Here is a 27145-nt window from a genome sequence, read left to right as displayed (position 1 = left end):
TTTGTCCGCAGATGCTGCCTCTCCGGACACGGACACATGGTGGAGATTAGCCCTCTTTTTGAAACAACAAAACCACCCGTGGCTGGCAGAAAACGTTTCTTCGGCAGCGCTTTCCCCAGCCTTAGCCTTGACATCCTCAAAGATAGATTTGGCTTTCTCCTGAATGAGCATAAGGCTCAGAAGAATACGCCGCTGCTGCTGATCCTCGAGCCAAATGGTGAGAAGTTTCTCCATCTCTTCCATGAGTACGTAATGAGAAAAAAAATAGAGGAAGAGGAAGAGGAAGGTCGATGCTGGGTGAGCTCTCACAGCGTGGGTAAACTCTCACAGCGCCAAGCGTCGGTATTAGCGGCGGAAAGAAGCACTACACTCGGAAAAAGGCGCACAATACAAAATCTAACTCTTTCCGGACATTTTCCGACACACGCACAGAATTGTTCGTATGTACCGTTGTTCGTAACTCGAATGTTCGTAAGTAGGGGAGAGTCTGTATTTACAAATGTGTGCAACTGTGCATGTGTGGTGTGTGTATGTGTTACTATTTACAATTGTGTGGATGTTTCAACTACACAATTTTTCTTTTTGTGTGGTATATTGTGTAACACTCCCCTGCGTGCAAGGGGACGCAGCAGGATTTGCACCACAGATTAGTTTCACTGTGATTGCCCCTTCGCGTGCAGACCCTACACTTTCTTGCCGGCCTTTTTTTCCGGGGAGTAGCAGGTATGTACTGCAGTGTGTGTTTGGCCATGTTGCCATCAAGTCTACTGTCAGGATCATGATACAGTGACCTGGTGTTACTTCTGGCTTCCTCATGCCCCTCAGTTCCTATACCTGCAACAACTTCCTCCTCCTCTTCCTCCTCCTCATTGTCTTGTTCTAACAGCCACCCTCTCACCACCTAGCCGGATAAACTCCAAAAAGTGTTGGCACTTCCCAGGATTTTTTGTTTTGTGCAGGATATATGCATTGAACATGCATATTTGAAATAGATGGGTAACACATTTTTTGTGCCATTTCAATGTTTTCCGCGTGAATGGGTGGTAAGAGATGTTCTGATCCATCTCATCCACCCCATTCATGGTGGCATTGTTGTCCAGAACCAGTGTCTTCTCCGTGATCAGACTGTACCCACTCCTCCAATGAATATGCATTGGACTCAGGGTACTCTTCATTGTCCGATTGAAAGTGCTCGGTTGTGCACCACGTTTTCCGGCGTTGAGTCGTAGCCGGTGAGGCTTTACGACGTGGTCGAAGCCGCTACGTCAACGCTTCAACTTTGGCGTCAACCTCGGAGTCACCATCATCATCGTCATCACTGTGCGCTTAAGCACTGGTCGATGCTTTTCTTCTTTGAAAAAAATGTTCAAGCGTGAGCTGCTTGCAATCAGTCGCCATTTTCGCTTCCTCAGCCAGCCATTCTCCCCTCAACACTCTAGCGCCACCTCACGTCCTCTACTACTGACTTCTACCCGATCTTGTCCAAAGAGAGTCATCGCTGCTGTCTAGTGCCCATAAATAGTCATTATACTAACTCGATCTGCTTGATACTTTGAGCACAGCTGGCCAAGACTTTCCTCCACCCGTTTCCATTAAAAAACATAGTTAACGTCTTTTAACGTTTTTGGCGGCACTCATTTGGATTTTACTAAACATTATTAAATGTTTTTGGCGGTCAAAGAGTTAAACTTAAATTTAGAAAATACAAATCAGTAAACTTGTACTTTAAGATTTGTATGAAAATTCAGGCTTATAACTGAGCCACTGCATTTAGCAAACTGGTTGCAGGCTGTTTTCATGTTTGAACAGTACAGAAATAAAATATTAAGGCTTAATGTTCCATTAATATAACATTCTTCCATGCTTAATGTGTGAATCCTAACCCTAAGCAAGACGTTTTGTTGAATAGTTCCATTTAAAAAATTGGTGTTTGAAAATCGATTCGGCCGCATATTGAATCGATTCGAGAATTGCGTGCTGTAATATTGTGATATATTGCAGAATCAATTTTTTTTAAAACCCCTAGTATGACTTATTTTTACTATTTAGAGCAGCAAAATGCGCAGTAAACTATCAGTACTCTACTTTTGGCTCCAATGTGACACAGGATTTTAGTTAAGGTCAGCCATTTAAAATTACTGCAAAAAGAAAAGCTTTTCCATAGTGCAAAATGGCGTGTGTTTGCATGTGTGTATTTTTCGAGAAGGAGACCCGCAATGCGATCCGCTTGCATTAAAACGCAGCCCATTTTTAAAGTTATATAGCATTCAGCAGCTCGGAGCAGCTCATGCTTGAGCTGTTTTCTTTCTTTGTAAGCACTGGGCTCCTTTTGGGGTACTCTGAATTAACAGAAGGGCACATTTGAGCAATGCTCACACGAGGTTTTGAGATATTATCTTATCTATCTATCTGATTTGATCTGATCTGATTTGATCTTTTTTATCTAATCTAATTAGGGCTTTCCCAAACTATTGTTTTCCTCCCGATCTATTGACTATTCATTTTTCAACTAATCTAGCGATTATATTTAGGTTGATTTTTCATTCTCAAAAACACTTCTGAACACTTATTTAAATAGTTTATTAAAGTAAAAAAAACTTTAAATTGAATGAACAGTAGCGGTTAGCTCAATTTAGCTTAAAAGTACAGCACTGGCAACTCTGCAAGTTTCAACCCCAGTAGTAACCCCAATTGGAGTTTACTCTAAAACTGAAAACCCAACATGGAAGAATTACACACTTATATTTATGTACAGTATATACAAAACTTTATTCATTTATATAACATCGCTAGCGCTAATGCTAAAGTGATTGGACGATCCCATTTAAACAGGAAATTAGCATCGACTTATATATTATTCACACACAAACGCTGTGGAAACACATACTCAAATAGCCACAACAAATACATACAAATAAAACTACTAGCAGGCGCAATTTTTTCCGTATCTGTGAAAACTAGTTAAAAAGAGCTAAAATGGACCTTTCTTCTGTCTCGGTGTAAGTGTGTACTCTATCCATGCACACCACCAGACTGCTCCTAAAAGGCCAACACGCTCAGAACAGTCTTTTTTTATTTTTAATTGCTATAATTTTAGTATAAAGAATGATTATTTTACTCAAGTCAATTCAAGTCAAGTTTATTTATATAGCCCTTAATCACACAAGAGTCTCAAAGGGCTTGACAAATATTAACGACATCCGCTGATCGAACCACAAAAGGGCAAGGAAAAACAAGAACAAAAAACATCAGAGGAAAAATAAGATGCGTTGAGAAGGGAGAGCAAATGTGGTAATCCCCCTTCCAGGATGATCAGGCTGCAATGGATGCCGAATGGGCAACAATTTATATAGTTTGCGATGCTTAACTATATTAACTAGTGCGGGTTAGGGTCAGGGAAGTTGGTCCTCATCCAAACCCAGCCCAGTAGGTCGGGGCAGCTATCTCCATGGCGGCAACTTCAAGGTGATGGACCGTCCCGGATCTCGTCCCAGTCAACCAGCGCAGAACCCGTCAAGCAGAATCCGTCAAGCAGAATCCGAATTGGTCATTGACACCTAACTCCCACTCCAAGCTGTGGAGAAAGGAATAAAAGAAAGCAACAGTTACTAGGCCCATATACAGTAAGTCAGCCAAATGCAAGAGTATGAAAATGAGTCTAAAGACGTGATTAAAACGTTTCTACAGAGGTGGCTCTTTCCTCTGAGGATAGGGCATTCCAGAGCACTGGAGCTCTCTTACTAATTTAATTATTTCCTTGTCATTTTAAGTTATATTTATAGTTTTAATTTGAAAGGATTCAGGGATGGAAATTATCCAATATCCAAATACACTAACTAGGGGTGTTAAAATTTTTTATTCTGCAATATATCGCGATATTACAGCGCACAATTCTCGAATCGATTTTTAAAGAGAATGGGTCAAAAAACATTAGACACTTTCCACGAAGTTGGTGCTGGAGATGATGAACCTGCTTGTTCACCCCCAGGCCAAGTGAAGGCGCAGCTCGATGATGAGGCAGAGACAGCGTGAGTTACCACAGATATTAGCACGTTGTCGGAGCAGCCTTCTGCGAGCTGCGCTGGACATCAAACTAGTGGATTTAATCTAAAATGGTTAATTGACCCTAAATTTAGTACAAGACGGAGTATGACAAGCATGTTTTGTACTAAAATATTAATATGTGACCGGCTCTAAGAAAAGAGCCCTCATAGGTCCAAAAAATTTAAATACAGATATTCATTAGGGGTGTTAGAAAAAATCGATTTGGCAATATATCGCGATATTAAAGCGCGCAATTCTCAAATCGATTCGATATGCAGCCGAATAGATATGCAAACATGCATTTTTTATGTGAACATTCAACAAAACGTCTTACTTGTGGTTAGGATTCACACATTAAGCATGGAAGAATGTTATATTAATGGAACATTAAGCCTTAATATTTTATTTCAGTGCTGTTCAAACATGAAAATAAAATCCTGCGTCACATTGGAGCCAAAAGTAGGGTACTGATAGTTTACTGCGCATTTTACTTCTCTAAATAGTAAATAAGTCATACTAGGGGTGTTAGAAAAAATCGATTCTGCAATACAGTATATCGCAATATTACAGCACGAAATTCTCAAATTTCAATTATTATATTAATGGAACATTAAGCCTTAATATTTTATTTCAGTGCTGTTCAAACATGAAGCAGCCTGCAACCAGTTTGTTAAACGCAGTGGCTCAGTTATAAGCCTGAATTTTCAGATAAATAAATACATTTTCATACAAATCTTACAGTGTACATGTACAAGTTTACTGATTAGTATTTTCTAAATTTTAGTTTAAAAAATAATCAATTCATAGATTCGTATCGGGATTAATCGGAATCGAATCGTGATCTATGAATCGTGATACGAATTGAATCGCCAGGTACTAGGCAGTTCACACCCCTGACACTAACAAACATTTCCATATGGTATGGCACAAAATACAATTGCTGAGGTCCCAGGTTAGTCCACCAAATCCCAAGACCTGTGAACATAAGATGAAATAAATATAATGAAAGAGATAAGGGCAATGTAATGCTTAAAGGTGCACTGTGCCGTTCAAAAAGGTAATATTAAAGCCTTTTCCTACATCATGCATGCTCTACCAATGCCCAAATGTGTACAAAGTGCCTAATTCAAAAGGCTTGAAATATTAACTATGACCTAGGTAATTTTACTTACCGGGTAGTTGGAAAAATTTCAATTAAGAACTATAAACTAGTTAATTTTAAAATTTGTAAACTGAAGTAGTAGCGCACAAAATAAAAGTTCTCAACACTTAAGGTTGTACAGATGTTCGCAAACAGTTTACATGTATTTAACTCCATAAAAGTTGTATACTGTTGCACATTTCATGACAGAAGTTGTCAATCTATTTCTTATACAGAATAATGTGACCAATGCATTTTTGTTTTTTATTATACATTGATATGGTCTTCTAAATCAACCCCCCGTTGATGAGGCATTTTGGTCCCAGTGCGGCCGTGATTCTCACATTTTTCATCCCTGACCCTGACCCGTTTTCATGCCTGTACATAACACAGCTCTACTGCCACTATATTTTCCCACTGAAATTTTTCAGCAGTGTGTGCAGTAATGCTTGTTGTGTGTACAATTGATAGTACATTTGAATAACCACAAGCTCAAGTCAATATTGATAACTTTCTTTTTTTGTAGCGGTATATGGACGTGAGTGCCAATCTCAGAGACTCTTACGAAGACAAAGATGGGTAAGTCCTTGTTTTTCCCGTTTAAAAACAAAACAAAACACATTACTACTAAAAGTAATTGGCATGGCTGGTGGCAGGCACAATACTGAATTAGAAGGCTGAGCGATTTTGTTAAAGGGGAAGTCAACCTTAGACATTTCTTGACAATAATATATGTGACCTCACTAGTCTTGACATTCTGATTTGTGGAATATGAGTTATGAAGCAAAATTCAGCCATTGTTAACCATCTCGCATTTTGACACTTGCTGTTGACTGAAGATGACATCACAGTTGCTCAGGGCTCAAGCAGCGACCAATCATAGTTCACCTGTTTACTGAAGATGAGTTGTGATTGGTCGTTGCCTGAGCCCTGACCCACTGTGATGTAATTTTCATTCGATAAGTGGCAAAATGGTCGTCTTCTGAAAACTGCTGGATTTTGCTGCTTAATTCATATTCCACTGACGCAATATTAACCAGAATACTGTATTTAGACTAGTGAGGCCGCATAGAACATATTGTTGTAAATATTTTTTTGGGGGGTTGGCTTCAAAATAATAAATAATAATAAAATATCCTATTTTTTCCCCACAAAAATGTGATTTAGGATTTTTTCTTCTTTTTTTTGCTCATAGAAACATAATTCCAAACACATTTCAGAGCTTATACCTATGGCGTTCACACAAACCTCAGTTTACTATAATAAATTGATAATATTAAAAAAAAAAATCTAAACTGTATCATACCTGCGGGTATATTTAACTTCAACACTGGAGCACAGTTGTAATTACCTTATGGGAATCGATTGGTGATTATTCGTCGTCCATTCCGTTACAAAGTCGTAGAAATTTTCAACATTTTGTCTACAAACATATATCTTAACAGCATGTCACTGTCTACTCGTTACACTGAATCGAATTCCTCCCGCGCCGTCGTCAAAATGGATGTAACGATAACGCAATATTGTGATATCGCGATACTAAAACTGCCACAATATATCGTTGTCACGATATTAAAAGCAGCACATCTGTTTAAAAAGTCAGGTTGATTTCCATTTGTGCAGTTCTAGCACCCTCTGGTGGCTAGTTTTTTAGTGCAGTTTAATTTTCAAGGCATGTTTTGGCATTTCTATGTTTAAAAATCCACGCTAATGGTCAGATGAAAAGGAACGTAATAATAATACAGTGGTACCTCGGAGTTTGAACATAATTCGTTCCTTCGAAGTGTTCAAAGTCCAAATTGTTCAACCTCCAAAACATTTTTTCCCATAGCAAATAATGTAAATGCAATTAATTAGTTCCCAAGCTCCAAAAACAGAAAATTCCTATTTTAATTTCTATTTGTTTTTTACATTTACAGGACAGTACAGTATTTAAACAATAAAAATACCCTACCTGTTGTGGTGTGATGGCATCAGTGGATGATAAATGTTATGTTAATGCTAGCTTTAGTTCAGTGCTGAGTTTGTGTATTTTACATTGGGCATTATGTTAGACTACTAAGTGGTCCTTGTGTGCGTTGTTTAACGTCATGCACGTTGTTGAACAGCTATTTACAGAAGTAGTCACGGTAGTTACAACGGCACGATAATCCGTCCGTCCGTCGTCTTCCGCTTATCCGGGGTCGGGTCGCGGGGGCAGCAGCTTTAGCAGGGAAGCCCAGACTTCCCTCTCCCCAGCCACTTCAGCCAGCTCATCCGACGGGACCCCAAGGCGTTCCCAGGACAGCCGAGAGACATAGTCTCTCCAGCGTGTCCTGGGTCGTCCCCGGGGCCTCCTGCCGGTAGGACATGCCCGGAACACCTCCCCAGGGAGGCGTCCAGGAGGTATCCGAACCAGATGCCCGAGCCACCTCAACTGGTTCCTCTCAACGTGAAGGAGCAGCGACTCGACGCTGAGTCCCTCTCGGATGACCGAGCTTCTCACCCTATCGCTAAGGGAGAGCCCGGCTACCCTGCGGAGGAAACTCATTTCGGCCGCTTGTATCCGGGATCTTGTTCTTTCGGTCACGACCCACAGCTCGTGACCATAGGTGAGGGCAGGAACGTAGATCGACCGGTAAATCGAGAGCTTTGCCTTTCGGCTCAGCTCCTTCTTCACCACAACGGACCGATACAGCGTCCGCATCACTGCAGACGCTGCACCGATCCGCCTGTCGATCTCCCACTCAAACCTACCCTCACTCGTGAACAAGACCCCAAGATACTTGAACTCCTCCACTTGGGGCAGGACCTCCTCCCCGACCCGGAGCGGACACTCCACCCTTTTCCGACTTAGGACCATGGTCTCGGATTTGGAGGTGCTGATCCTCATCCCAACCGCTTCACACTCTGCTGCGAACCGCTCCAGTGAGAGCTGGAGGTCACGGCTTGAAGAAGCCAACAGCACCACATCATCTGCAAAAAGCAGAGATGCAATGTTGAGGCCACCAAACCGGACCCCCTCAACGCTTCGGCTACGCCTAGAAATTCTGTCCATAAAAGTTATGAACAGAATCGGTGACAAAGGGCAACCTTGGCGGAGTCCAACCCTCACAGGAAACAAATTCGACTTACTGCCGGCAATGCGGACTAGACTCTGACATCGGTCGTACAGGGACCGAATAGCCTGTATCAGGGGGCTCGGTAACCCATACTCCCGAAGCACCCCCCACAGAACTCCCTGAGGGACATGGTCAAACGCCTTCTCCAAGCCCACAAAGCACATGTGGACTGGTTGGGCGAATTCCCACGCACCCTCGAGGACCCTGCTGAGGGTGTAGAGCTGGTCCACTGTTCCACGGCCGGGACGAAAACCACACTGCTCCTCCTGGATCCGAGATTCGACCTCCCGACGGACCCTCCTCTCCAGCACCCCTGAATAGACCTTACCTGGGAGGCTGAGGAGTGTGATCCCTCTAAAGTTGGAACACACCCTCCGGTCCCCCTTCTTGAAAAGGGGAACCACCAATCTGCCAATCCAGAGGCACCGTCCCCGATGTGCACGCGATGGTGCAGAGACGTGTCAACCACGACAGCAGCCCCACAACATCCAGAGCCTTTAGGAACTCCGGGCGGATCTCATCCACCCCCGAGGCCCTGCCACCGAGAAGCTTTCCAACCACCTCGGCGACTTCGACCCCAGAGATAGGGGAGCCCACCTCAGAGTCCCCAGACCCTGCTTCCTCAAAGGAAGGCGTGTTGGTGGAATTGAGGAGGTCTTCGAAGTACTCTCCCCACCGGTTCACGACGTCCCGAGTCGAGGTCAACAGCACCCCGTCTCCACTATACACAGTGTTAACGGTGCACTGCTTTCCTCTCCTGAGACGCCGGATGGTGGACCAGAATTTCCTCGAAGCCGTCCAGAAGTCGTTTTCCATGGCCACACCGAACTCCTCCCATGTCCGAGTTTTTGCCTCAGCGACCGCCAAAGCCGCATTCCGCTTGGCCAGCCGGTACCCGTCAGCAGCCTCCGGAGTCCCACAGGCCAAAAAGGCCCGATAGGACTCCTTCTTCAGTTTGACGGCATCCCTTACCGCTGGTACGGCACGATAATCTCCATCCTAATTCCACTGTGGTTCGTAGTACTATGTTTTGCTTTGCTGCCACTGGCACTGTTGTCTTTCTTTGGGCCCATGGCTATGAAAATTGTCGTGCAAAAATCTAAATGCACTCGCGAGTACAGAGCACCTCCGGGAGTATTCACGATCTACATATATGTATATATGTGTATATATTTGTATATCTATTTGTGTGTATATATTTGTATATCTATTTGTGTGTGTATATATTTGTATATCTATTTGTGTGTATATATTTGTATATCTATATGTGTGTATATATTTATATGTATATGTGTATATATTTGTGTATGTATATGTGTATATATTTGTGTATGTATATGTGTATATATTTGTGTGTATATGTGTATATATTTGTGTATGTATATGTGTATATATTTGTGTATGTATATGTGTATATATTTGTGTATGTATATGTGTATATATTTATGTATATGTATATGTGTATATATTTGTGTATGTATATGTGTATATATAATTATGTGTATGTATTTGTGTATGTGTATGTATTTATGTGTATGTATTCATGTGTATGTATTTGTATGTGTATGTATTTGTATGTGTGTGTGTATTTGTGTGTATGTGTATGTATGTGTGTGTATATGTATGCATGTATGTGTATATGTATGCATTTATGTATGTATATATACTGTATGTATGTATACTGTATATATGTATATGTGTATGTGTATATGTATGTATATGTATATAAATTTTTCATTTTCTTTTTAAAATCTGAAAATCATGAATAAATAAATCAATTCTCGATTAAAAAAAAAAAAAAAAGTTTTTAGAAATTACCGGTAACTCGTTACTCTACACACACAATAATATTGTAAAGAAACATATTACTTTTAAATGCAAGTAACTAGTAATATGAAATATGTTACATTTTGGAATTAACTGTAACCAACGCTGTATATAGCTACCGGTATATTCTTAATTTAAGTGTTGAGTTCAATATTAATGCTCTCTGTATTTTGACAGAATGAGGAGGGATGAGCTTGCTGCCATCTCGGGGCCTAATGAATTTGCAGAGTTCTACAACAGACTTAAACAGATTAAGGAGTTTCACAGGAAGCACCCAAATGAAGTAAGTGATCCATTATTGTAGACATTAAATTTAACAAAAATTTAAATGCCTTTTCAATGAATTGCCATGGTTTGTATCCCTGTAGATTTCCATTCCAATGTCGGCAGAGTTTGAAGAGCTGATGAAAGCCAGAGACAACCCTAGTGATGAAGCTCAGAGTAAGTCTTGCCACCTATAATGTAAACATTTTCAACAGCATGATAAATTTACCTGGTTAGTTGAAAATACATACAAAATATGTACAACAAAGGAAATAAAATACAGTTTTAAATATCGATAGACCGCTATGTTTTTTTCAAGGCCGATACCAATGCTGATTATTAGAAGTTAAGGAGGCCGGTATTTGGAGCCAATATTAATTTTCAGCAAAAAAAAAAAGGGGGGGGGTGGATATTGGCGTCAACATTTCTTAAAATACAAATTCCAGTCTTGATTTTGGTTGTAATATTTTAAAGGAGGGGTGTCAAACGTGCATACAATATATATGCAAAACTATTAAATATAACATGCCACTCATACGGGTGAAAGTCTTGTCGTGCTTTATTTGCATTCATGTCATTTTTTGGAGCAATATATTTACAGTTGAGCCCCACTATTTAGGTCAGGCCTGCAAATAGTGGAAATCTGTATATAACTGATGCCAATTGTTTTTAAGTTATACACCATAGTTTTTTAGTTGTTTAACACACCTAGATGTCAATACATTAAATAAAAGCGTGTATCATGAACGTTTGTCTCATATTCGTCTTTGTTCTAAAACCCAAATGTCTTCTGTATATAACAAAATAAATTAATTGACTAGCCATTCCAATACTTTTGGAGGGGATTCTATCTATCCAATGAAAGACAAGCCAATACATATCACATTATATTTTATGATTCGATTGTTTCGATTTGATGCACTTACTTTTAAGTCAAATAGATTTTCTGATTCAAATCAGTTTTGTTGTTCCACCCATATTAAAAATGAAATGTATTAGAAGTGTTTATTTATTTTAATAATATTGTGACAATTCAAACAGACCTAGTGGAATTCACGGATGAGGAAGGATATGGTCGCTACCTTGACCTCCATGACTGTTACCTGAAGTACATCAACCTGAAGGCAGCCGAGGTGCTTTCTTTATACATACTTCCTTATATAGAATTAGGCAAACTTGTGCTCATTATTAACCTGTACATGTATATACACCTCTTTCAATAGAAACTTGAGTATATCACTTACCTGTCATCATTTGACCAGCTGTTTGACATCCCCAAAGACAGAAAGAATGCAGAATACAAAAAGTGAGTATTATACTAAAACTGTGCTAAAAATGAACAGAACTTCAATACTTAAAATTATCCATATGCAAAATGAAGCCATCACTCACCTACACGAAGGATAAAAAAAAAAAAATTGGAACATGGAACATATTTGTATGTCTATGTGCAGGTATTTGGAGATGCTGCTTGAATATCTGCAGGACTACACAGATCGGGTCAAACCTCTGCTTGACCAGAATGACCTGTATGACAAAGTGCTGATGGACTTCGAGAAAAAGTGGGAGAGTGGCACATTTCCGGGCTGGCCTGTAGGTCTTCTTTATTGGTTTAGGTTAGGTTGTTTGTTAATCTGATCAGTAATGGTTATTTTAATTGCCTTTTTTGATCGTAGAAAGAGACAAGTAGTGCTTTGACACATGCTGGAGCTCACCTGGACCTCTCAGCTTTTTCGTCTTGGGAGGTAAAAAAAAGCAACAAAAACATAAAAAAAACAAATACATAGATAAGAAACATGTAATTACCAGAGGTGGGCACATCAATGAATTTTGAGCGTTCGTCAATCGTCATCGTCAATCCGCCAAAATTTAAAGCCGAAAGGCATTGTAATTGTCAATCCATCATTTGTCATTCCCTCAGCGAAATGGGCATCTGTCGTTGATGGAATGCCCCACTTTTTATTCAAACCTAACCTTAACGTCAGGCTTGCATGGAACTCCAGGCATTACTGACATCTAGTTGTAGAAACGGCACACTGCATAACAAAGTCATTGTGAGACCAATTACCGCCATGGTTTCATTAAATAAAATTCCAAACATATTAACTCTTTGACTGCCAACCATTTTCAGAAAAGAGAACATGTGGGTGCCAGCTGATTTAGAGCATTTTGACTGAACTTTCAAGGTCCACAGAAAATTTTGTGTTTGGACTATGGGAACACAGATACTACCAAATGAAAGATTGAACTCTCATCTTTCATCAGAAAAAAAGTTTGTTTCTACCCCATTTAGTTTTTTAGTAATCAACAATAGAAATAGGTTAGTTTCACCCAAATGCTCTGTTTTAGATAAAAATACGTAGAAATCAAGTTTTTTGTGAAACAATATTATTTCATGCACTCTCGTGAATTTGACACTTTTTCCCCCCCATGAATTATGCCACAAACACCTAAGCAGTGCTTTACTTCTATAAAACACTACCACCAACAATGAAAAAGTGTTTTTTGATAGCAAAATAAGTTTGTTTACATTCAACAGTGTAACAATTTGGCAAACTATTTACAAAAGTGTGCAACTGTGCATGTGTGGTGTGTGTATGTGTTACTATTTACAATTGTGTGGATGTTTCAACTACACAATTTTTCTTTTTGTGTGGTATATTGTGTAACATTCCCCTGCATGCAAGGGGACGCAGCAGGATTTGCACCACAGATTAGTTTCACTGCGATTGCCTCTTCGCGTGCAGACCCTACACTTTCTTGCCGGCCTTTTTTTCCGGGGATTAGCAGGTATGTACTGCAGTGTGTGTTTGGCCATGTTGCCATCAAGTCTACTCTCAGTATCATGATACGGTGACCTGGTGTTACGTCTGGCTTCCTCATGCCCTTCAGTTCCTATACCTGCAACAACTTCCTCCTCCTCTTCCTCCTTGTCTTGTGGTAACAGCCACCCTCTCACCACCTAACCGGTGAACTCCAAAAAATGTTGGCACTTCCCAGGATTTTTTGTTTTGTGCAGGATATATGCATTGAACATGCATATTTGAAATAGATGGGTAACACATTTTTTGTGCCATTTCAATGTTTTCCGCGTGAATGGGTGGTAAGAGATGTTCTGATCCATCTCATCCACCCCATTCATGGTGGCATTGTTGTCCAGAACCAGTGTCTTCTCCGTGATCAGACTGTACCCACTCCTCCAATGAATATGCATTGGACTCAGGGTACTCTTCATTGTCCGATTGAACGTCCGCCTGTGCAGAAGTGCTCGGTTGTGCACCACGTTTTCCGGCGTTAGCATCGCTAGCCGGTGAGGCTTTACGACGTGGTCGAAGCCGCCACATCAACGCTTCAACTTCGGCGTCAACCTCGGAGTCACCATTATCATCATCTGTGCTCTTTAGCATTGGTCGATGCTTTTCCTCTTTGAGAATAATGCTCAAGCGTGAGCTGCTTGCAACCGGTCGCCCTTTTCGCTTCCTCAACCATTCCCCCCTCAACACTAGCTACACCTCACGTCTTCTACTACTGACTCCTACCCGATTTTGTCCAAAGAGAGTCATCGCTGCCATCTAGTGCCCATAAATAGTCATTATACTAACTCGATCTGCTTGATACTTTGAGCACAGCTGGCCAAGACTTTGCTCCACCCGTTTCCATTAAAAAACATAGTTAACGTCTTTTAACGTTTTTGGCGGCACTCATTTGGATTTTACTAAACGTTATTAAACATTTTTGGCGGTCAAAGAGTTAAAAATACAGGCAGGAACATATCAAAGTAAAATGCAGGTTTTATCATTGTGAAGAAGTAAGAGTCATTGTGCCTTATAGACATGGTTTCAATTGATGTGCCATTAGTTACAGTGTGTAAACTGGAGATTGGCTGTTAGCTTGCAAATGCAAATCATTCCTCCCCTGGGTAAAGATCTCTGCTGGCCGCTGATGTCACGCTACGGCAATTTCAGTCGGACAAACTGCATTACACCCCATTAGATAAGAGTGATGTGCTCGCTTATTAATTCAAATTTGTTCATTGAATTCACCTAGAACCTTGTCTTTGACAATTAACTAAACTTTGAATTTAGTTTTTATACTTTTTAATGAAATAGAAACAAAAATATGTACACAGGCAGGTTACTGGAGGAGGAAACTAAAGTAACTGATTTGCATTTCCTGTCTAATAGCTAATCATAGCAATTGTCACCAACATTAATTTGCATAAAAAGCAAAATGACAGAAAAAATCTCTTAATACTTAAAACTATTTTAATCACTACCTTTTGCTTAAAGTTTGCTCCCACTTGCACCATGAATGTGTTACCAAGATTGTGTACACATATTTAATTTAATGCATTTTACATAATGAAACGATGGCGGTTGACCGCACTGTTATATTAGGCCTTTTAACTCTTTGACTGCCAAAAACGTTAAATAACGTTTAGTAAAATCCTACGGAGGAGCGCCAAAGACATTAAAAGACGTTCACCAAGTTTTTTTGGGGGAAACGGGTGGAGGAAAGCCTTGGCCAGCTGTGCTGAAAGTATCAAGCAGATCTAGTTAGTATAATGCCTATTTTTGGCCCATAGATGGCAGCGATGACTCTCTTTGGACAAGATTGGGTAGGCGTCAGTAGAAGACGTGAGGCGGAGCTAGAGTGTTGAGGGGACAATGGCTGAGGAAGCCATAATGGCGACTGGTTGCAAGCAGCTCACGCTTGAGCATTTTTTTCAAAGACGAAAAGCATCGACCAATGCTAAAGAGCACATTGATGATGATGATGGTGACTCCGAGGTTGACGCCGAAGTTGGAAGCGTTGACCCAGCGGCTATGATCACGTCATAAAGCCTCACCGGCTAGCGATGCTAACGCCGGAAAACGCGGAGCACAAACCGAGCACTTCTGCTCAGGCGGATGTTCAATCGGACGACGAAGAGTGCCCCGAGTCCAATGCATATTCATCGGAGGAGTGGGTACAGTCTGATCACGGAGAAGACACTGGTTATGGACTACGATGCCACCATGAATGGAGCGGATAAGATGGATCAACCACCCGGTATAGGAACTGAAGGACAATGAGGAAGCCAGACGTAACACCACCGTAACGTCATCGTATCATGATCCTGATAGTAGACTTGATGGCAACATGGCCAAACACACACTGTAGTATATACTTGCTATTCCCTGAAAAAAAGGCCGGCAAGAAAGTGTATCGTCTGCACGCGAAGGAGCCATTGCAGTGAAACTAATCTGTTGTGCAAATCCTGCTGCGTCCACTTGCACGCAGGGGAGTGTTACAAAAAGAAAAACTGTATTTGAAACATCCACACAATTGTAAATAGTACCACGGTTGCACACATTTGTAAATAGTTTGCCAAATTGTTTTGTCAAATTGTTACACTGTTTAATGTAAATAAACGTATTTTGCTATAAAAAACACTTTTTCATTGTTGGTGGTAGTGTTTTACAGAAGTAAAGCACTGTTTAGGTGTTTGTGCCATCATTCATGGAAAAAAAAGGTGTCAAATTCACTAGAGTGCATGAAATAATATCGTTTCACAAAAAGCTTGATTTCTCCCTTTTTTGTTTCAAAACAGAGCATTTGGGTGAAACTAACCATTTTCTATTGTTGATTACTGAAAAACGGAATAAGGTAGAAACAACCTTTTTTTTCTGATGAAAGATGAGAGTTCAAACTTTCATTTGGTAGTATGTCCTAACACAAAATTTTCTGTGGACCTTGAAAGATCAGTCAAAATGCTTAAATCGGCTGGCACCGAGCATCCCTTTTCTGAAAACGTCTGGCAGTCAAAGAGTTAATGAGTAGATAGGAGACTTGAGCTAGGCCGTTGTGTCGTTTGTGATGTGACCTGGCAGAAACCAGTTATTTATACATGGGCTAGGCCGTGCCATCCCCCGTGTGTGGGTGGGCTGCCACCAAGGCAGTATAAGAGTAAGGACTATTTTGAATAGATTAGATCCTCTTCCGCATACTAAGAGAAGAGGGCTCCACAGCTGTGTACTCAATCATTCTGGCATCCAGTAAATAGTTCCTTACGTCAGTATTGACGGAATTCCCACCTCTGGTAATTACAATGTCATGTTTTATCCTTACTGTATGTAATTCATATTTTTGTCACACAGGAGTTAGCTTCCTTAGGTCTGGACAGATTAAAGTCTGCTCTTATGGCTTTGGGACTTAAATGTGGAGGGTGAGTTTGTCTGACACAAAACACATTCGTAATGTCTTATTTATTATTATTATTCATTGATTTTAAAACTTACTTGAACTACTCAAAACTATTATACTCTTACACTCATTCATCCCTTCACCTTAAACAATTTATTCTCGAACACTATTCTGTTTGTCAAGTGAAAAATAACCTTGTAATTATTGTGTGAAATTCAAGCCTCTAGCATTTTCATTCTTCATTTTCAAATTTAAACATTACCCATGTCTCTTTATCATTTATTTGATAAGTTTGGGGACTTAGTGGGCTAACCCAGGACCCCAAGGATTGTATTTTTTGCTAAATCATGTGGAAAAAAGTCATTGGATATATGTACACCTAAATTTTGAGGAAAGGAAAATTCCTTGAATCATTGAAAACTAATATTTATAATAACTATCCGTTCTAACTAGTTAATAGATCATTAGTAAACTGTTAATGAGTTATTAACAATGTCCTCACTCATGTACGTCATAGTCACTCATGTACCGCCCCTGCAAACTAAACACGCCCACTTTCTCCGAGCCGGCCTGTCAGCAGTGTTCCGCCAAACCCTCTCACTTTTGCATCAGAGTTGAGGAGAGAAGATGTGCAATGACAATTGACCATCTTAAATTCCTCAAAATGTTTCACGTGCTGCGGCTGACGCTTGAGTAAGCTACAAGTAAAAACTTTGCGGCAATTGATTTAAAAGAGCGACTGGCGTAGTGGCTAGCACGCTCACCCTCTAGCAAAAGGTACCGGGTTTTGCTTCCCATGCAGTACTTTTTTCTTTTATCCTCTTTCACAACGATTCTTGCAGTCTTGAGTGGCAATCAAGCCGTTTTGTTTCAAATATTTTATTGAAGAATTTAACTTCCATTTAATTTCCACATTTAAAGAAGGCGCGGATGTACTGTATCGACTGGCCGGTCTCGCCGTGACCTTTTGGCCACTTGGACGAGAGGGGCGCGGCAGCCACACTCGGAGATTATACTGAACCGGGCATCTTACTTCCGGGTTACAAAATAGCCAGTATAAAAACTCATAAAAAAATATAAATAACTCATATAAATAAATAAATATAAATAACTCATATTTCATGAGAAATATAAATAACTCATATTTCATAGGAAATTACATCGCCATGGTGTCAAAGGTAAGATTTAATCATAGATACATGCCTATAGTTAACGGTGGAAGAGCTAAAAAAATACCATGATATAGCTCCTTTAACCTCAATTAAAATAAATCATGGTTTTTTTTTTTCCCATAATCGTCCAGCCCTACCAGCTTGCAGAAAACACATTAGGGGAGGAAAAAAAACAACTATAAACTAGTTCACTTTTGGACTGATGAACCTAACCTTTAATTATGAACTTGAAACTTAACTAGTTCATTTTAAAAATTGTGAATTTGAACTAGTTCACGTGGAAATTGAACTTTGCCAACACTGATAGCAGCAGAGGAAGTTGAAAACTCTTGTGGATCACGTAAATTGCATGTATGGGAAAACGGGTTTTCCTGGCTCAAATTGAAGCAGAGGTCTATCTTGATTATGGGCGACTACCGATACCAGCTATAAGTGCCAATAACAGTCTTAATGTAAGGTATACTCGCGGCGGTGACCGATACCATCAACGTTTGCCATCCTGCAGCCGTTTAACGATCAGAAACTTGAAATGAGAAATTATATAAATACAATGTTGCCATTAATTTAATGCAATGTTAAGGAAAATTAATATATTGAGGTATATAGGTCTTTAAAAAAAAATCATCTTTCATTTTTGGGTGGGGAACTTTATTTACTAGTGGTATACTTAATTGGTATTTGGTATCAGTATCGGTGACTACTCAATTTCAGTATCAGTCAGGGGAAAAAAATGGTATCTAATATCCCTAATCCTGACCATGTGCCATGACGTGCATGTATTCTGTAAATTAACTGACTAGCTTTCATTTTTTACAGGCAACATATAATACTAACATGTTCCAATGATAATAGTAATAATAATTAATGATTATGATAATAATAATTTCTATCAGAATATGACTATTATATTAAAGCATTCATTCATTAAAACGGTTCTGCCATAACATTTCACGAGTGAGAAGTATCGGGGCACTGTTTTTTTCCAGGATAATTTTTTTTTAATTTCCGTTCCATGATGTGGCGACATCTTAAAGTACAGCCCATCAAATGCACAGAAGCTTTCACATATACAGGGAGTGCAGAATTATTAGGCAGATGAGTATTTTGACCACATCATCCTCTTTGTGCGTGTTGTCCTATATCAGCTGTGCATAATTATTAGGCAACTTCCTTTCCTTTGACAAAATGGGTCAGGAAAGAGATTTGACAGACTCAAAAAAGTCAAAAATAGTGAGATGTCTTACAGAGGGATCCAGCATTCTTAAAATTGCCAAGCTTTTGAGGCGTGATCATCAAACAATCAAGCTTTTCATTAAAAATAGTCAACAGGAATGCAAGAAGTGTGTTGAAAAAACAAGGCACAAAATAAATGCCTGTGATGAAATCAGAATGAGTCTTGATGGGTCAGATGGATGGGCCCGTGGCTGGATCAGTAAAGGGCAGAGAGCTCCACTCCGACTCAGACACCAGCAAGGTGGAGGTGGGATACTGGTATGGGCTGGTATCATCAAAGATGATCTTGTGGGACCTTTTCGGATTGAGGATGGAGTCAAGCTCAACTCCCAGTCCTACTGTCAGTTTCTTGAAGACACATTCTTCAAGCAGTGTTACAGGAAGAAGTCAGCATCATTCAAGAAAAACATAATTTTCATGCAGGACAATGCCTCATCACACGCATCCAAGTACCCCACTGCGTGGCTGGCCCGAAAAGGTCTAAAAGAAGAAAAAATAATGACATGGTCTCATTGTTCACCTGATCTGAACCCCATAGAAAGTCTGTGGTCCCTCCATCAAATGTGAAATCTACAAGGAGGGAAAACAGTACACCTCTATGAACTCTGTGTCTGGGAGGCCATAGTTGCTGCTGCACGCAATGTTGATTGTGAACAGATCAAGACACTATCTATGGATCTATGGATGACAGGCTTTCCTCACAAAGAAAGGTGGCTATATTGCAGGGATGTGATTTTTCCGCTAATTCGCGGAATTCCGCTTTTTTTTTATCTCCCCCCCCCAAAAAAAAAATCAGATTTTTTATTTATTTATTATTATTTTTTTTTAGTAGTTCATTGTGTATGCACATGACTCCGACAGATAACATCTTCTGCTATAACAAAGACATTTGTGGTATGCTCTAATATGAGTTACTTTTCATTTGGTCATGATACAATTATTTGTTCATGAAATTTGAACTCTTCAACATTATTTATGTGTTAACTTAGTAATCACATTAGTTAGATATGATGATATTCTCAGTGATAGTTTTTAAAAGCAAAGGCAGTCCAATGTTTTTGAATGTGACTGATTTTGAGTTGACTAAAACTGCCATTTTATATGGGATAGTTCAATATACATTGAAAATTTATGCTGTTTTGTCTATTTCTTTGTCATGTGAGTGCATTGAAAGTACTTAAAAACACGGAAAACCCATGAGCTCCGGCGGGCTTCCCTGGACCTAGCTGGGTGCCAGCGGCCCCCAGACCCCCGGCTAAATTTTCAGATAATTTCACTTTGGTCAAATCACATCCCTGATATTGGTCACCGATTTGTTTTTGTTTTTGAATGCCAGAAATGTATATTTGTAAATTTTGAGTTGTTAAATAAGTTTCCCTGGTGAAAATAAATAAGTGAAATGGGTATATATTGTTTTTTTGTTAAGTTGCCAAATAATTGTGCACACTTAATAGTCACCTGCACACACAGATATCCTCGTAAGATACAAAATTTAAAAAAGCTCCACTCTCAACTCCCAAAAATATTCTGCTTAGATATTTATGAGTCGTTTGTGTTCATTGACATCATAGTTGTTGTTCAATAATAAAATGAATCTTCAAAAATACAACTTGCCTAATAATTCTGCACACTCTGTAGATGAAAAACTATTTCCAGCTTTACCAGCAAGACAACCAGACACCCAGCCAGCGTCTTTGTCAAAAATGCACAATATATATAGACAACAAACATTTAGCATTTCCACCGTGGATCAAATATTGCTAGCTTGACTTCCCTTTTCAACATTTCGGCTTACATTATCAAAGTTTTTATTGAAATTCTATATATTCAACCAACATTAACTCTTTGACTGCCAGACGTTTTCAGAAACGGGATGTCGCCAGTGCCAGCCGATTTAAGCATTTTGACTGATCTTTCAAGGTCCACAGAAAATGTTGTTTGGACTATGGAAACACACATACTACCAAATGAAAGATTGAACTATCATCTTTCATCAGAAAAAAGTTTGTTTCTACCTTATTCCGTTTTTCAGTAATCAACAATAGAAAATGGTTAGTTTCACTGAAATGCTCTGTTTTGAAACAAAAAACGGAGAAATCAAGCTTTTTGTGAAACGATATTATTTCATGCACTCTAGTGAATTTGACACCTTTTTTTTCCATGAATGATGCCACAAACACCTAAATAGTGCTTTACTTCTGTAATACACCACCACCAACAATGAAAAAGTGTTTTTGGATTGCAAAATACGTTTATTTCCATTCAACAGTGTAACAATTTGACAAAACTATTTACAAATGTGTGCAACTGTGGTACTATTTACAATTATGTGGATGTTTCAAATACAGTTTTTCTTTTTGTAACACTGCCCTGCGTGCAAGGAGAGGGAGCAGGATTTGCACAACAGATACGTTTCACTTCGATTTTCCGTTTTGCGTGCAGACACTACACTTTCTTGACGGCCTTTTTTTCCAGGGAATAGCAAGTAGCAGACTGTACCCACTCCTCCGATGAATATGCATTGGACTCGGGGTACTCTTCGTCGTCCGATTGAACGTCCACCTGAGCGTGCTCGGTTGTGCTCCGCGTTTTCCGGTGTTAGCATCGCTAGCCCGTGAACCTTTATGACGACGTCATAGCCGCCGCGTCAGCGCTTCCAACTTCGGCGTCAACCTCGGAGTCACCATCATCATCATCGATGATGATCATCGTCGTCATCAATGTGCTCTTTAGCGTTGGTCGATGCCTTTCGTCTTTGAAAAAAATTCCCAAGTTTGAGCTGCTTGCAACCGCCATTGTTTGCTTCCTCAGCCATCTAGCTCCGCCTCACATCTTCTACTGCCGCGTCAACGCTTCCAACCTCTGAGTCACCATCATCATCATCGATGATGATCATCGTCGTCATCAATGTGCTCTTGGTCGATGCTTTTCGTCTTTGTAAAAAAATGCTCGAGCGTGAGCTGCTTGCAAACCGGTCGCCATGTTCTCTTCCCTTCCCCAGCCATTGTCCCCTCTTGCTCCGCCTCACGTCTTCTACTACCGCCTACCCAATCTTGTCAAAAGAGAGTCATCGCTGCCCTCTAGGGGCCCAAAATAGTCATTAGGCTCATTAGACCTGCTTGAAACTTTCACCACAGCTGGGCAAGGCTTTACTCCACCCGTTTAAAAAAAAATATACAAAAAAATGGGTGGACGTCTTTGCCGCTCCTCCGTAGGTTTTTGCAGAACGTCATTTAACGTCTTTGGCAGTAAAATAGTTAATAATGCCATCCCGAAAATAAATATATTCGCCAATTAAGGACGTTAAGAAACTACTAGTTAATTATTCATTGTCATTGTCTGGTACGGCACAAATCTCCAATGTTAGTGGCTCACAGCTAGCTGAGAGGGCACTCCACCCTTTTCCGACTGAGGACCATGGTCTCGGATTTGGAGGTGCTCCAGTGAGAGTTGGAGATCACGGCTTAAAGAAGTCAACAGCACCACATTACTTGCAAAAAGCAGAGATGCAATGTTGAGGCCACCAAACCGGACCCCCCCCCAACGCCTCGGCTGCGCCTAGAAAGTCTGTCCATAAAAGTTATGAACAGAATCAGTGACAAAGAGCAACCTTGGCGGAGTCCAACCCTCACTGGAAACAAATTTGACTTACTGCCGGTAATGCGGACCAAACTCTGACATCGGTCTTACAGGGACCCAACAGCCCGTATCAGGGGGCTTGGTACCCCGTACTCCCGACGCACCCCCCACAGGACTTCCCGAGGGACACGGTCAAACGCCTTCTCCAAGTCCACAAAGCACATGTGGACTAGTTGGGCGAACTCCCATGCACCCTCAAGGACCCTGCCGAGGGTGTAGAGCTGGTCCACTGTTCCACGGCCGGGACGAAAACCACACGCTCCTCCTTAATCCGAGACTTGACTTCCCGACAGACCTTCCTCTCCAGCACCCCTGAATAGACCTTACCAGGGAGACTGAGGTGTGTGATCCCTGTATAGTTGGAACAAACCCTCCGGTCGCCCTTCTTAAAAAGGGGGGGACCACCACCCCACCCCGGTCTGCCAATCCAGAGACACTGTTTCCAACGTCCACGCAATGTTGTAGAGGCGGGTCAACCACGAAAGCCCCACAACATCCAGAGCCTTTAGGAACTCTGGGCGGATCTCATCCACCCCGGGGCCCTGCCACCGAGGAGCTTTCTAACCACCTCAGTGACTTCGACCCCAGAGATAGGGGAGCCCATCTCAGAGTCCCCAGACCCGGCTTCCTCAAAGGAAGACGTGTCGGTGGAATTGAGGAGGTCTTCGAAGTATTCTCCCCACCGATTCACGACATTCTGAGTCGAGGTCATCAGCACCCCATCTCCACTATACACAGTGTTAATGGTGCACTGCTTTCCCCTCCTGAGACGCTGGATGGTGGACCAGAATTTCTTCGAAGCCGTCCGGAGGTCGTTTTCCATGGCCTCTGCGAACTCCCCCAATGTCCGAGTTTTTGCCTCAGTGACCGCCGAAGCTGCATTCCGCTTGGCCAGCCGGTACCTGTCAGCAGCCTCCGGAGTCCCACAGGCCAATAAGGCCCAATAGGACTCCTTCTTCAGCTTGACAGCATCCCTTAACTCTTTCACTGCCAGACGTTTTCCGAAACGGGTTGTCCCCACTGCCAGCCGATTTAAGCATTTTGAGTGATCTTTCAAGGTCCACAGAAAATGTTGTGTTTGGACTATGGAAACACACCCAAATGAAAGATTGGACTCTCATCTTTCATCAGAAAAAAAAAGTTTGTTTCTATCTTATTCCGTTCTTCAGTAATCAACAATAGAAAATGGTAACTTTCACCGAAATTCTCTGTTTTGAAACAAAAAGTGGAGAAAAACGGCTTTTTGTGAAACAATGTTATTTCATGCACTTCAGTGAATTGTACACTTCTTTTTGTCCATGAATGATGCCACAAACACCTAAATAGTGCTTTACTTCTATAAAACAGTACCACCAACAATGAAAAAGTCTAAAAAGTTTATTTACATAGAAAACAGTAACAATTTGACAAACTATTTACAAAGGTGTACAACAGTGCATGTGTGATTATTTACAATTGTGTGGATGTTTGAACTACATAAATTTTACTTTTGTGTGGTAAACAGTGTAACACTCGCCTGCGTGCAAGGGGACACTGCAAGATTTGCACCACAGCCTTGTCTCACTGCGAATGCCCCTTCGCATGCAGACCCGACACCTTCTTGCTGGCTTTTTTTTCCGGGAAGTAGCAGGCATGTGTTCCAGCGTGTGTTTGGCCATCTTACCATCAAGTCGGCTTTCAGGATCAAAATACGGTGACCTGGTATTTTGTCTGGCTTCCTCATGCTCTTCCATCCCAACTTCCTCCTGGTCTTGTGGCAACAGCCACCCTCTCACCACCTGCTGGATGAACTCCAAAAAAGGTTGACTCGTCCCAGGATTTTTTTTTTTTGTACAAGATGTAAGCATTAAACATGCATATTTGGAAAAGATAGGCAACAAACTTTTTGTGCCACTTCAACGTTTTCCGTGTGAATGGGTGGTACGAGATGTTTTGATCCATCTTGTCCACTCCATTCATCTTGGAATTGTAGTCCACAACACAAATTGGTTTTTCGAAAGGCACTTTTTTTTTTTTGTGCCTTCCGCCACACCTCCACTGTCCGCATTTCATCTTTGTGAAACGTTGTCACCATCCTCAACAAACGTTTGTCCTGCCATGCCACAATCATAACATTTGTGTTGTGCCTTACCAGTTTCCCCCCCACCCCAAGGCCAGTGTTGGTTAGGCACGTTATCTCACTGGGTTCACCCCTGTTCTTCCTCAGCGTTCCACAAACATTGGTGCGCGCTGCCAGGAGACGTTCACACAAAGCAATCGAGTTATAAAAATTGTCCATGAATAGTGTGTACCCATTTCCTGGCAGACGATCCAGTAAGTTGAACACTGTATCGGGGAGAGAACAACTAATGCCAACATAGGGTTGCATATTGAAACAATAGCCGGTTTGGGAGTCACACAAAATGTATGATTTGATCCCATATTTGACCGGCTTTTGGGGGTTGTACACTTTGAACGAAAGACGTCCCTGGAAACTCATCATTCCCTCATCAATACAAATATTCCTGCCCGGTTGAAACAGTTCCTTGAACTTGTTTACAACGTGATTGAACACAGGACGAATTTTAAATAGTTTGTTGTCTGAACTGTGTGCCGTCTCGTTGTCGTTGAAGTGCAGGAAACTCCAGATGAGCTGGAAGCGGTTTCGAGGCATTGCGCGACTGAAGAATGGTGTCGTCTCTATTTCGTCCTGAGTCCAATACATTTCGATACTGGGCTTGTTTATATACCCAGTAAGGAATTGGAGTGCAAAAAACGTTTTGAGCTCAGACACAGACACTGGCTTCCAAGCACGACTCCTGCAGTGTGGCAGACTTTCAGCCCGTTTTTGCATTGACTGACGTGCAAATAAGTTTGTCTGATCAGCAATGTGCTGCAGAAGTTCGTCTGTGATGAAGAGCTGCAGGAAGTCAACTGGCCGGGTTGAATTCAGCTCTGCTGCGGCACCTCTTGGTCCTGGCTCCGCCATTCATGGTGGCATCGTAGTCCAGAACCAGTGTCTTCTCCGTGATCAGACTGTACCCACTCCTCCGATAAATATGCATTGGACTTGGGGTACTCTTTGTCATCCGCCTGTGCAGAAGTGCTCGGTTGTGCACCGCGTTTTCCGGCGTTAGCATCGTTAGCCGGTGAAGCTTTACGACGTGATCATAGCCGCCACGTCAACGCTTCCAACTTCGGCGTCAACCTCGGAGTCACCATCATCATCATCGTCGTCATCAATGTGCTCTTTAGCATTGGTCGATGCTTTTCGTCTTTTCGTACCCAATCTTGTCCAAAGAGAGTCATCGCTGCCATCTAGTGCCCAAAAATAGTCATTATACTAACTAGATCTGCTTGATACTTTCAGCACAGCTGGCCAAGGCTTTCCTCCACCTGTTTCCCAAAAAAACAAAAAAAAAACATAGTGAACGTCTTTTAATGTCTTTGGCAGTTCTCATTTGGATTTTACTAAACGTTATTAAACGTTTTTGGCAGTCAAAGAGTTAATGATGTGATTTATTGATAGCAGTTATTGTATCTCAAACTCCGCCAATTCTTCCACTCTTCACGATCCGTATTTTCTTCTTAGAAGATGAGTCTTCTTTTGTTTGAATGAAGACCCGACAGTCTTTTGTCCATGTGTTCTCGATAAATCCATTCTTAATTGTCGCGCCCTTCTGGCAATGTCAGCATTTCGTTTTGTGAGATTTTTATTGACGTAGACATGTTTACCTTGTTTGTAGCTATCTTTCAAAAGAGCAATATTTTTCTTCCTGTCAACAAGCCTGATCAGACCTGCGTGCGGGTGGTCGTTTTTGTTCCAAGTTGACAATGTGTCGATCTTTTTCTTGTCTCTTTCTTCAACTGCTGAATTTCCTGCAGAAATGGCTCGATGCTCTTTTTTCATTTGAAGTATTTCGGTGACCATTTCGTTGAGTTTTGCAAGAGAAGATTTTACCTCCTCAATTTCATAAGCTCTTTTTCCGCCAGGCATATATTGCAACAATGTAGTAAAAATCCCAATGTCAACAAAATAGTTAGAAGTCACGAGCGAGTGCAGGAGCAAGTGCAGATGCGTCCTTCCTCGACAGATGCGCCGGGAATACACGGAGGCAAAGAGGGCGCTGTGGGAGAAAAGCATTAGATTCCAGACACCGTTTCCAGCCAGATTGAGAGTGATCTAAGAGGGAGAGACGTACCTTTACAACTAGGTGCAGGAGGCTACAACCGACATGGTGAAGAGAGTACAATTAATGGAGGGCACTTCACGAGGGAACGGGAATGGAGGGCTTTTCCCAGAGTCTCTAAAAAAATCTGGATTTTCTGGGGTCACAAATATTTTTTCTTTAAAACTACTGAGTTAGCTTTTTTTTCAGAGCTTGTTCTATTTTTGCTGTATTTTGTTTGATATCTGGTAGTGTTTGAATGGTTGGGAAATTGTTCATGGAAATGGTGTCTTCCCCCCTCGGCAAATGGCTTCTATGTGTTATTCTGGTCGGTAATGGATATGTTAAGATACGTGAGAAGAGATCAAATCACAAATTTTACTTTTAGTA

General features: G+C 41.1%; 1 protein-coding gene across 1 annotated transcript in view; it reads left to right on the top strand.

Moving 5' to 3' along the window:
• The window catches only part of sf3a3 (splicing factor 3a, subunit 3), a 59753-nt gene that overhangs the window by 6244 nt on the left and 26364 nt on the right, over positions 1 to 27145 (top strand). Inside the window, exons 3-10 of the mRNA XM_077548503.1 lie at positions 5712 to 5764; positions 10291 to 10396; positions 10482 to 10554; positions 11419 to 11510; positions 11601 to 11683; positions 11832 to 11970; positions 12054 to 12122; positions 16518 to 16585. Coding sequence (XP_077404629.1) covers positions 5712 to 5764; positions 10291 to 10396; positions 10482 to 10554; positions 11419 to 11510; positions 11601 to 11683; positions 11832 to 11970; positions 12054 to 12122; positions 16518 to 16585 — 683 coding nt within the window. The remainder of the gene's footprint in view (positions 1 to 5711; positions 5765 to 10290; positions 10397 to 10481; positions 10555 to 11418; positions 11511 to 11600; positions 11684 to 11831; positions 11971 to 12053; positions 12123 to 16517; positions 16586 to 27145) is intronic.

This window comes from Vanacampus margaritifer, chromosome 17, assembly GCF_051991255.1.
Source record: "Vanacampus margaritifer isolate UIUO_Vmar chromosome 17, RoL_Vmar_1.0, whole genome shotgun sequence".
In the NCBI taxonomy this organism is placed as follows: domain Eukaryota; kingdom Metazoa; phylum Chordata; class Actinopteri; order Syngnathiformes; family Syngnathidae; genus Vanacampus; species Vanacampus margaritifer.
Note: the sequence above shows the minus strand (reverse complement) of the source record. Positions and strands in the feature narration are given on the sequence as shown.